The 12,671-nt window shown below is 47.1% G+C and overlaps 1 protein-coding gene across 3 annotated transcripts in view; it reads right to left on the reverse strand.

The window, feature by feature from the left end:
* Positions 1-9,706, reverse strand: part of NHEJ1 (non-homologous end joining factor 1) — a 176,240-nt gene extending 166,534 nt beyond the window's left edge. For 2 of the 3 annotated variants that reach the window (XM_060261289.1, XM_060261288.1), the window contains exons 1-3: positions 9,294-9,410; positions 2,229-2,415; positions 827-1,036 (exon numbers count right to left, since the gene is read on the reverse strand). In XM_060261289.1, the coding sequence (XP_060117272.1) occupies positions 827-1,036; positions 2,229-2,414 (396 nt within the window). In that variant the 5' untranslated portion in view covers position 2,415; positions 9,294-9,410. Of the gene's footprint in view, positions 1-826; positions 1,037-2,228; positions 2,416-9,293; positions 9,411-9,663 lie in introns of those variants that run through there. The other variant, XM_060261290.1, reaches the window with a different exon arrangement.
* Between the last annotated feature and the right edge of the window lie 2,965 nt (positions 9,707-12,671).

Consider the following 12,671-nt stretch of genomic DNA (forward strand, 5'->3'; position numbering starts at 1 on the left):
GACTGTGGTGAATGTCAGCCATGCACTTCCTCATTGTCAAAGGCATTAAACAACCAGGCAGGCAAAATTGATGCAGAAGAAGGGGTAACTAATCTGAAACATTGAAAGAGCATATGCATCAAGAGGGATCAAAGCAACCTTAAAAACAGGCAATTTCCAAATCTGAAGGCAGTATCAAGGTGTTCAGCTAATCACCCATAATTAGTACATAGAGGAGAGCCCCGTGGCGCAGAGTGGTGAAGCTGCAGTACTGCAGTCGGAGCCCTCTGCTCACGACCTGAGTTCAATCCCAGAAGAAGCTGGTTCAAGAAGCCGGCTCCAGGTTGACTCAGCCTTCCATCCTTCCGAGGTCGGTAAAATGAGTACCCAGCTTGCTGGAGGGAAAGTGTAGATGACTGGGGAAGGCAATGGCAAACCACCCTGTAAAAAGTCTGCCGTGAAAACGTTGTGGCAGCAACGTCACCCCAGAGTCGAAAACGAACGGTGCTTGCACAGGTGACTACCTTTACCTTTTTAGTACATAGAAGGTTAACAAATCCAGTGCATCTGCCAATCAGCAGACACATAAAGTTCAAAGAATGGCTATGAAGAGAATGGTCAGCCTTCAGATCTTAGCTGATCACTAGGGCTGCTTCCATTATCCATGAGCGTAGCAGGCCTGTGCTTAGAACACTGTCAGTCCCTGGTAGATTCACCCAAACATTCTATCTGCTGTCAACCAAATATAATGATTATCCCTGGCCCGGGAAATCCATCCAATAAACTGTAATGCCAATGAAGAATCAAACATCCCTTCTTCCTGGCCCAGCATCTTTGCCCAACTCACCATCTCAGCAGGCGCGACGGAGCAGCAGAAATCCCAGTAGAAAGGCAGCCCTGAGAACTCACTCTTCACATGAAGAGTCAGTGTGCTTGGGCTGAGCTCGCAGGAGAAAGACGTGGAACTGGTTGGCTGCCCTTCCAAAAGGGGACACATCAGACTGCGCAGGCGGTTCAAGAAGGAGGATGCATGAGCAGTCAGTCGCTTGTTTAGATCCTGGGGGAGGCAAAAAATCAGGCAGGAAGGGCAGGGAGAAATAATCCCCCCCCCCCCCAAAGACTGAGCAACGTATGTGTATCCATCCTAAGATCCTAGAAAACACACTAAAGGTATTCTGGCAAGACTTCTGAACATTTTTGTTAATATAACACACATTCATTTCCAATTGAACATATGAACATATGAAGCTGCCTTATACTGAATCAGTCCATCAAAGTCAGTATTGTCTTCTTAGACTGGCAGCAGCTCTCCAGGGTCTCAAGCTGAGGTTTTTCACACCTATTTGCCTGGACCCTTTTTTGGAAATGCCAGGGATTGAACCTGGGACCTTCTGCTTCCCAAGCAGATGCTCTACCACTGAGCCACCATCCCTCCCCTGCTCTCCAGGGTCTCAAGCTGAGGTTTTTCACACCTATTTGCCTGGACCCTTTTTTTGGAGATGCCAGGGATTGAACCTGGGACCTTCTGCTTCCCAAGCAGATGCTCTACCACTAAGCCACCATCCCTCCCCTGCTCTCCAGGGTCTCAAGCTGAGGTTTTTCACACCTATTTGCCTGGACCCTTTTTTGGAGATGCCAGGAATTGAACCTGGGACCTTCTGCTTCCCAAGCAGATGCTCTACCACTGAGCCACCGTCCCTCCCCAATTAATTTATTTAAAGTGACATCCCAAGGATAAAAAACAGTTTATAAAAAGAAAGAAAACTAATATATGTACAGACTGTATATATTCTCAAATGGAAAGAACTGTCCGAACACTTAAAATACAATGGCATGTACCTGGGAACATGCAATACATTCTTTGGTAAGCACAATCATTTTTCTAATAATTACTGATTAGAATTTGGTAGTGTACATTATTAATGGGTATGGATTATAACAAGTGCTGATTAACCATACAGCTCCCTCACCCAGACACTGGTCACATTCTATGCCAATACATTTAAAAAAAAAAAAATGCTAGCAGGAGTAAAGGAAGCTTTTACTAATAGTTGGAGGCTATCCCTTAAAAAAGAGAGCACCTAAGTTGCAGACCTGCAGTATGCCTACAGAACAGGGAAACTGCCGATCAAGAATTCCTTTTCTCAATAGAACTGTCGTGTCAGTATTTTATTTTAAGCTTGAACTAACAGGGCAGCTGCTGAGGTAGGTACAAGCACGTGTGTATTGTGTAACTATTCTTTACTCACCTTTGACCGCTGTTGTATGATCTGAGTGTCTGTCCTTTCATACCACATGTGGTGGAGGTCACAGAGGAGCAAGGCATAGCCAGCATCTCCAAAATAAGCCTTGGCCAGCAGTGTGGACTCAGCAAAGCAAACGGAAGCCCAGGGTTGCAGAAGGAGTCTTGTTTCCATGTCCTCACTGTACTCCATTCTGCAATGATGATTACATTCATTTCCACTTGACCGATTTAAGCATACCATTCTTATTTGTATAGTAAACGAACTGAACTCATTCCTACAGATCAGTGAGCTGCAAACACAGAGCCCAAAAAGCATATGATATGCCAACAAAGGAAGTATCTGTTTAAATGAAATCAGGATTTTTTTTTAACGCAACAGTCTCTTTATTATCATTGTTGAGGTTTGCACCACAGAGCTATCGATTCAAAAAGCCTCACTCATAATGTGCTGTTAATTTTCAGTGATCCACATTCACTGCCAAGTCTCTGCACTGAAATGCAAACAAGGCACCAGTTTGCTTTTATGAATGAACAGGTGATGTCAATTATATAGCCCTGGGAATCAAGAGTAATTTAAGAGATTACAAAATTATTACTAGGTCGCTAACCCCTTACTAAACACAAAGATGCCCTTGGGCTATTTTGGGGCCATCTCAAAATCCTTGTACTCTCATTAAGTGGCCAGCTTGACAATCAGCTCCAAATATTCATAGGCTTCCCAACCCTCCCGCCCTGGCGGGGGACCCCAGGATTTCCACCCTCTTCCCCCGCTCCCCAAAAAAAGGGAAGCGGGGGGAGGGGAAATGGCACTGGGGAGCATGGCGAGCCACCCCATCCTGGAGCGGGCAAGGCCACCGCTCCGCGCCGCTGCCGCCCCCTCCCACTGCAGCTGCTCCTCCGAGATGGGCCCAGGCTGAGCCCATCTCGGAGGAGCAGCCAAGAGGCAGCAGCAGCGCAGGCAAAACCAGAGAAGGGGAGGGCGGAGACAGGCCAGGAGCATGGTAAGCCGCGAATCCGGGCCCTTCTAGGACCCGGACTCGTGGCTTGCCACGCCCCCGGCTCACCTCCCCCCCTCCAATTCCACCCCAGAGGCAGAGCGGGCGAGGCCGCCGCGCCGCTGCCGCCCCCCCCCCACCTCAGCTGCTCCTCCGAGATGGGCTCAACCTGAGCCCATCTCGGAGGAGCAGCCACGGCGAGCAGAGAAGAGGCGGCAGCTGCGCAGCAGCATTGCCCGCTCCGAGACGGGGCGGCTCGCCACGCTCCCCGGCGCCGTTTCCCCCCCTCCCCCCTAGCTCCACCCCAGTGTCTCCTGGCTCCACCCCCAAAGTCCCCAGATATTTTTGGGATTGGACTTGGCAACCCTAAATATTCACCACATATGAAAAACACGATATGTACAAGTAAGACAAATGCTTCATTTCCCAATCAATGCAGGTGCACCTTGAATAATATAAAACTATCTGAAAGCAGCAACGAATAGAAATATAACTTGCTCTGATCGTGCAGGTTATTAAAGAGCTTCTTCACCACAAACTTCGTCTGCCTACTGTGAGCAAAAAGTCTCATGCAGAAGTCCTGCTGATAACTCCGTCTTAGAACTTGTCACTGCATATAGAAGAACAAGCCATACTGAAAAAGAATCTTGACTTCTGCAAAGGAAAGCCCTGCCTCAACAATATCTTGGAGATCTCTGAGAATGTGGAAATGTAAATGTCATGATCCTGGGCCTAGTGAGGCCTGCAGGCTCCAGAGAAGCCTGCCTAGGAGTTACAAAAAAGCCAACTTTTCCCAAGATCCCTTCTGTCCCTCTGATTGAGTGGCAAGGTTTTAGATGGAAACTGGCCCAGAGAGTGGTGGGGCCTGGGAGGAGAAGATAAAAGGGCCAAGCCCAGGCAGGGTGTGCTCTTTTCCTGGAAGGCTGAGCTGGAGGCAGGCTGTAGCCAAGAGAGCTTGCAGCAGGGGAAAGTTCCCTTACCCAAGGGGGTGAATGTTGGTTATTAGAGTAGAGACTATATAGCTAAATGCATCAGGGCTTTTGTTCATTTGCACCAACCTTTACTGTATATATATTTCACTGTTTTACCCACATTATTTGAGCACTGTAAATAAAATGTCATTGTTATACTCTGTGGTTCCTCACGTCTCCTTGGTCACAGTTAAGACGTATTTATTAATAAGGAAGACAAGGGTGGTTGGGTGCTCTGTGCCCTCCATATAGACCCTTACCAGAGTGGTGGCAGCCAGTAGAAGGCCCTGCTAGGCCCGGCTGCATGACAGTAAACAAGAATGCGAAAGGAGACATTGTGTACTTGGAACTTCTAAGTGTTTTGACAGTGTTACCTCCCTCACCAAGGACTCCCAAGAAAACTTAACAGAAAACAGATCCTCTCATGGATTAGTAATTAGTTAAAAAATAAAAACTGGGCTGTAGAACAGGGGTCCCTAACTTTTTGGAGCCTATGGCTACTTTTGGAATTCTAACACTGGATGGCAGGTGCAACCACAAAATGGCTGCCACAGGACACAAGGCCTTATGCAACCCCAGAAGGAAGTCCAAGTGATGGGAAGAAGAGAAAAATGAAATGTCAAATAGATTCCTGACTTGTCTTGCTGACAACTTTCTTTTCCAGAAAGTGAAGAAGGAAACAAGGGGATCTGCTACCTTGGATTTGATTCTCACCAACAAGGAAGAATTGATTGAAGAAGTGGAAATAGTGGGCGCCCTGGGCAGTAGTGACCATGTGATTTTGGAATTTACAGTCTTAGGAAAGGGAAAAGCTAAACATAGTCAGACGTAGGTTGGACTTCAGAAAGGCAAACTTTGATAAACTTAGAACTATGCTGGGTAAAATCCTGAGGTCAGAAATACTTAGGAGGAAGGGGGTTCAGGAGGGGTGGGAGTTTCTTAAAGCGAAATACTGAAAGCGCAATAACAGACGATTCCTATGAGAAGAAAAAATGGAAAAAGCCTAAAGAAGCCGAAGTGGCTCCATAAAGCTCTCTAAAGACTTGAGAAATAAAAGACTCCTTTAGGAATTGGAAGGAGGGCCTTATAACCAAGGATGAATATAAACAAATCACCAGTGCTTGTAGAGAAAAAGTTAGGAAAGCTAAAGTTCAGTATGAGCTTAGGCTAACCAAAGATGCTAAAAACAACAAAAAGGGTTCTTTTCATGTTCAGAGTGAGAAAAAGAGCAAGGACATGGTAGGCCCATTGCAAGGGCAAGAAAGTGAAATTGTAACAGGTAATGAAGAGAGGGCGGAACTGCTCAATTCCTACTTTTTCTCAGTCTTCTCTTCTGAGGGAAACGGTGCTCAACATGGTAAAAACAGAACATACAAGGAGGGTATGAAGTTCCAACCTAGAATCAGCATAAACACCTAGTTTCTTTAAATGAAACTAAGTCCTCAGGGTCAGATGAATTGCATCCAAGAGTTCTAAAAGAGCTTGGGGATGCAATTTCTGTGCCTTTGGCTATTATTTTGGAGAATTCTTGGAGAACAGAAGAGGTGCCAGAAGACTGGAGGTGGACGAATGTTCTCCCCATCTTCAAGAAGGGGAAAAAAGACGATCCGGGTAACTACCAACCCGTCAGCTTGACGTCTATACCTGGAAAAGTTTTAGAACAAATCATCAAACAGTCGGTCCTGGAACATTTAGAAACAATGGATGTGATTACTAAGAGCCAGCATGGTTTTCTCAAGAACAAGTCATGTCAGACTAACCTGATCTCTTTTTTTGAGGAAGTGACTACCTTGCTGGATCAGGGGAATGCTGTAGACGTCGTTTATCTTGATTTCAGTAAGTCTTTTGATAAGGTTCCACATACTATCCTTATTGACAAGTTGGTAAAATGTGGTTTGGATCCTGTTACCGTTAGGTGGATCTGTAACTGGTTGACAGATCGCATCCAAAGTGTGCTTGTGAATGGTTCCTCATCGTCTTGGAGAGGAGTGACAAGTGGAGTGCCTCAAGGATCTGTCCTGGGGCCTGTTTTGTTCAACATCTTTATAAATGATTTAGATGAAGGAATAGAGGGAATGCTTATCATTTAGTATCATGATACTAAATTGGGAGGGGTTGCAAACACATAAGAAGACAGAAACAGGATGCAGGATGACCTTGACAGGCTGGAAAACTGGGCTAAAATCAATAAAATGAATTTCAACAGGGATAAATGTAAAGTTCTGCATTTAGGTAGGAAAAATCCAGTGCATGGTTATAGGATGGGGGAGACTTGTCTTAGCAGTAGTATGTGCGAAAAGGATCTAGGGGTCTTAGTGGATCATACGCTGAACATGAGTCAACAGTGTGATACGGTAGCTAAAAAGGCAAATTCAATTTTGGGCTATATCAACAGAAGCATCGTGTCCAGATCATGTGATGTGATGGTATTGCTTTACTCTGCTCTCGTAGGACCTCACCTGGAGTATTGTGTTCATTTTGGAGTACTACATTTTAAGAAGGATATAGACAAGCTAGAACGGGTCCAGTGGAGGGCGATGAAGATGATGAGGGGTCTGGAGACCAAGTCCTATGAAGAAAGGTTGAAGGAGCTGGGGATGTTTAGCTTGGAGAGGAGGTGGCTGAGAGGTGATAGGATCACCATCTTCAATTACTTGAAGGGCTGTCATATAGAGGATAGTGTGGAATTGCTTTCTGTGGCCCCAGAAGGTAGGACCAGAAGTTGCAGTGTTCGAAATTAAAACTGTGGGGTGCCACAGGAAACCGTTATTAGAACTGCTTCTGTTTAATTTGTTTACAAGTGATCTAGAATCAGATATAAAAGGGTCACATCTGTACATAAACACCAAATTCTTTAGGATAGTGAAAGACAAAGCAGACAAGAGTCCCAAAAGTATCTCTCTGAACCGAGTGGAAGAAAAATGATATTCAATGTGAAGTATTCCATATTAAGGCACCCCGCACCCAAGCCACACATATACACTGAGAGGTTAGGCTTGCCAGCTCCAGATTGGGAAAGCCTGAGGATGGCAGGGTATGGGAAGGGGACAGGTGTATAATGCCACAGAGTTTGCCTTCCAAAGCAGCTATTTTCTCCAGGTGAACTGATCTCTTTTGCCTGGAGATCAGTTATAATTTCAGGAGATCTCCAGCCACTAGCTGGAGGCTGGCAACCCTAGACAAGGTCCAAACTGACAAGTGAGTAATGACAAAAGCAATCTTGGGGTTGTAGTACACAGTTCAATAAAAACACCTCCTCAATGTGGCACAGTAGTGAAAATGGCAAATTCTATGCTAGGAATTGCAAGGAGAGAGATTGAAAATAAAACATCTTGAGAGGAGAGTTCTAGTAGTGAATTCTCTGCCAAACAGAGGAGTGCAGAAAAGTAGCTTCTTCCGGAAGATGACTGAAGTGTCGGGGAGGATGAAGAAAAGGGAGGAGCATAACACCCTTTAAATTAGGTTCGAGAAGCAATTGGCATGCACAGGACTCCAGCTGCCTAGGGCAAGAAAGGGAAATTGCCAAGGAACATAGAATCTGCACTGAAGGAAAATGGTTGGTGAACCGTCTGGAGAATAAAAGGGGGGGAGGGGTGAAGAAGGGCAGGCTAGAGCAGAACTTTCCTCCCCTCCGTCTTCCTTAAAGTTTTGAACAAAGCCCGACGATATTTTTTAAAGGATGATCTGGCAACAGCCTCTGTTCTTTGAAACAGCATGACCTGCACTGGTTTCTGAATACTGCATATGGAGCGTTTAAGCCCATGAATGCTGGCAACCAGCGTCCCCTATAAGCTGAGTTAGCATGAGCTAGCTCACAGATTTTTAGCCTCTAGCGCACACATTTTTATCTTAGCTCAGGAAGGATAACTCCAGAGCACACTAATTTATGCAGTAGCTCACAACTTTAATGCCATTTGTTCACAAAGTAGAATTTCTGCTCACAAGACTCTGCAGCTTAGAGGGAACATTGCTGGCAATTTGAGGCTATACTACAGCCTACTACAGGTAAAACAAGAGATACCAACTCACCTTTCTTTCATCTCAAGGTAAACAAGAAAGAGCTGTAATAATCTAATACGTCTGTTGTTGTAGATGCTCCGGGCTGTGTGGCGGTGCCGTTTTGCCAGCAACTGTGACTGGCATCCTCAGAGATGTAACCCAGAAAACTGTTTTCTGGGTTACACCTCTGAGGATGCCAGTCACAGTTGCTGGCAAAACGTCAGGTCTCACAATGCCAAGACCACAGCCACACAGCCCGGAAAATCTACAATAATAAATGGACTCAGGCTGTGAAAGCCTTCGACAACATAATCTAATGCACCTTTACTTGGAAGCAAGTTCCTCTGATAGGGCTGCCAAGTCCAATTCAAGAAATATCTGGGGACTTGGGGGTGGAGCCAGGAGACTTTGGGGGTGGAGCCAGGAGACATTGGGGGTGGAGCCAGGAGCAAGGTTGTGACAAGCACAATTGAACTCCAAAGGGAGTTCTGGCCATCACATTTCAAGGGACTGAACACCTTTTAAATGCCTTCCTTCCATAGGAAATAATGAAGGATAGGGGCACCTTCTTTTGCGGCACATAGAATTGCACCTTCTTTTGCGGCACATAGAATTGGACCCCCTGGTCCGATCTTTTTGAAACTCGGAGGGTATTTTGAGGAGAGGCACCAGATGCTACGCTGCAAATTTGGGGCCTCTACCTCAAAAAACAGCCCCCCCCCCGAGCCCCAGATACTCGCTGATCCATTCTCCATTATTTCCTATGGGAATACATCCCCATAGGGAATAATAAAGTTCCCAGCAGATATTTCCCTCCCCTGCCCTGGCTTTCTAATGACCCTGAAGAGGGGGGAGGGCCTCCAACCCGGGGGATCCCCTGCCCCCACCTGGGGATTGGCAACCCTATCCACTGAGCACAATTCGGGGTCTTCTGCGCACCCCGAGTTTCAGCAAGGTGAAGTCACCAGAAAATGAGGGGGATATAGGAGAGGGCGGAGAACCCGTCCGGACCACAGAGAGACTCGACGCAAATGCCGACCGCGCGTTGTGCAAGCTGCACCACTCCGAGGTGGAGAAGAACAAGGAGGGCCGAGCCTGTCCTACCGCTTTAGAAGTTCACACCGCTTTTCGAGCGTGGCCGAGGGTGACCCAGCTTTGAATTACACACGCACGGCCAAAGGAAACGTTTCCATCCAGGGAGACTACAACTCCCAGAACGCTATTCTCACTTCTAAAGCATGCCGGGAATTGTAGTAATCGGGGTATAAAAGTGAAATTGAAGCCCGGGAGAGAATGTCTGCGTTTCTCAAGGAACCGGGGATGTCTGGAATGTTGGTGAGAATTGTTATTCGTCGTCCGTCTTGCTGCGCATCCCCACATTGTGTGTATGCACAGAAGACGTCGGTGAACAACAGTTACAGGTAAGTGCAACACTGTTGTTGTTTTTTTTCCTTTCGTTCCGACCTATCCTTACGGTGAATTCTGGCTCCCGGGAAGGAACTCGACGCCACCTCGAGGAAGAGAAATGTTGGAAGAGGTTCGGCAGCTGCCGGAAACAGCCTCCCTCTGCCGCTTCCCAGAGGCGCTTGCTGAAGTTTTTTGGTACCCTTAGTAATAGCTTGTTCAGTCGCACAGTCGAGTCCGACCCCCCCCCCCCTCCTCCTGACTTCCACTTTTGTGTTGTGAGCCGCCCTGGGCCGCTTTGGTGGGAAGGGCGGGATATAAGCTAAATGAAATGAAATCCTCCGAAGTCTGCTCAGATTCGTGTTTGTTACATCAGTAACGCTGTCCAGCTGTCCAAGTAATAGCTACATTACATTGAATCCATCCGCTGAGAAGCGTCCCTTGTATAGAAAATCTAGGACTACCATCAGTCCCTTTATAAAGCTATGGGTTGAGCCAGAGATACACACGACGTATACTTTTTTAAATACCCGTGACAGTATATTGTTTAATGTTGAGAGATTCGTCGCACGCACAAATTTATACGTTCCTTGTGAAAAATTGGGTCTGGGTAAAAGTCGGATCTACACGGATCTTCGTGAATTAATATGATTTCTTACATTGAAATGAAATAAAACCTGTAGATCCTGTCTTAGACTATAGGCAGGACTACAAAAATCATGCCTCCACGAATTCGTGGCGCCTCAGCAGTGCAAAAACAGAGTTCCAAAGCACGGATCCTCATGAAGTCATATGATTTTTATGGTGAAATGAAATGAAGCCACCATCATGTTGTAGATCCTCTCTAAGATTATAGGCAGCACCAGAAAAATCATGCCTCCACGAATCTGTGGCGCCACAGCACTGAAAAAACAGGTTTCCAAACCACGGATCCTCATGGATCCTCATGATTTTTGCTTTGGGACACTCCAAGATCACCAGCCAATCACACATCATGTCCATGGGCAGATTTTGCACCACAGAAATCATGGATCCATGGCTTCGTGGCCCCACCAGGGACCAAAAACATGGTTATGAACCATGGATCCCCATGATTTCTGCTTTGGATCCCCCCAAGCCCTCCATCCAGTCACATATCATGTCCATGGGTAGAACTTGCACCACAGAAATCAGATCCACGGCTTCTTGGCAGCACCAGAGACCAAAAACTCAGTTTTGAACCACGGATCCTCATTATTTTTGCCTTGGATCCCCCCAAGCTCATCATTCAATCACATATCATGTCCATGGGAAGAGTTTGCACCACAGAAATGGATCCACGGCTTCGTGGTAGCGCCAGGGACCAAAAACCTTTTTTGGACCACAGATCCTCATGGATCCACATGATTTCTGCTTTGGATCCCCCAAACCTCACTATCCAATCACATATCATGTCCATGGGTAGCGCTTGCACCACAGAAATCATAGATCCATGGCTTTGAGCCAGTTTGATGTAGTGGTTAAGTGTGCGGACTCTTATCTGGGAGAACCGGGTTTGATTCCCAACTCCTCCACTTGCACCAGCTGGAATGGCCTTGGGTGAGCCATAGCCCTGGCAGAGGTTGTCCTTGAAAGGGCAGTTGCTGTGAGAGCCCTCTCCAGCCCCACCCACCTCACAGGGTGTCTGTTGTGGGGGAGGAAGGTAAAGGAGATTGTGAGCCGCTCTGAGACTCTGTCCTTGAAAGGGCAGCTGCGGGGAGAGCCCTCTCCAGCCCCACCCACCTCACAGGGTGTCTGTTGTGGGGGAGGAAGGTAAAGGAGATTGTGAGCCGCTCTGAGACACCGGGCATCCTACAGAAGCTGGTGATCATAGTCAGAACCCAATACCGCCAGACTGGATTGAGACAGCGCAAATAGTTTTAAATTGATAAGTGAATTATGTTTTTATATGTTTTATGGAATTGATTGTTTTTATGATATTGTAAGCCGCCCTGAGTCCGCTTGCGGAGAGGGCGGGATATAAATGTAAAGTAATAAATAAATAAATAAATAAATAAATAAAATAAAGGCGTGGGAGTGTCACGAGCCCAGTCACCCAGGCCCTGTAAAGATAGACGCTCTCGCATCAGTCACATTGAGACAAGATATTTCAGGAACTTGCTAAGCTACTGTGGATTTTTCGCACGCTAAGCAGAATATTGTACATGCTTCCTGTGAGAATCTTTGTGTTGCTATGTCTTAAGCTGAGACCTGAACCCTATATAATAAAGGCCGCTTGCTTTGCAAGCGGAGCATTTTCTCCTCAACACGCGTGTTGTGTGGTTCATTCCAACAAGAGCAGGAAGGGTTGCATCAGTGCTTAGTGCTCATGGCCCTTCCTTACATGCCACGGAAAAGCTGACTGACACTTTGGGGTCCGGAAGCAATTTTCTCCAGGTCAGGGATGCTGGAGATGTTTTGAGGTTTTGCTCTCTCTTTTTTTGCCATCTTCTGAGCATAGAGCAGGAGCAACTGGAGGTGGGGGAGGGAGGAGAACCGGTTTGGTGTAGTGGTTAAGTGTGCGGACTCTTATCTGGGAGAGCCGGGTTTGATTCCCCACTCCTCCACTTGCACCTGCTGGCATGGCCTTGGGTCAGCCATAGCTCTGGCAGAGGTTGTCCTTGAAAGGGCAGCTGCTGTGAGAGCCCTCTCCAGCCCCCCCCCACCTCACAGGGTGCCTGTTGTGGAGGAGGGAGATAAAGGAGATTGTAGGCCGCTCTGAGCCTCTGTCCTTGAAAGGGCAGCTGCTGTGAGAGCCCTCTCCAGCCCCACCCACCTCACAGGGTGTTTGTTGTGGGGGAGGAAGGTAAAGGAAATTGTAGGCCGCTCTGAGCCTCTGTCCTTGAAAGGGCAGCTGCTGTGAGAGCTCTCTCAGCCCCACCCACATCACAGGGTGTCTGTTGTGGGGGAGGAAGGTAAAGGAGATTGTGAGCCACTCTGAGCCTCTGTCTTTGAAAGGGCAGCTGCTGTGAGAGCCCTCTCCAGCCCCACCCACCTCACAGGGTGTCTGTTGTGGGGGAGGAAGGGAAAGGAGATTGTAGGCCGCTCTGAGCCTCTGTC

The sequence above is a fragment of the Heteronotia binoei genome, chromosome 21, assembly GCF_032191835.1.
Source record: "Heteronotia binoei isolate CCM8104 ecotype False Entrance Well chromosome 21, APGP_CSIRO_Hbin_v1, whole genome shotgun sequence".
NCBI lineage: Eukaryota > Metazoa > Chordata > Lepidosauria > Squamata > Gekkonidae > Heteronotia > Heteronotia binoei.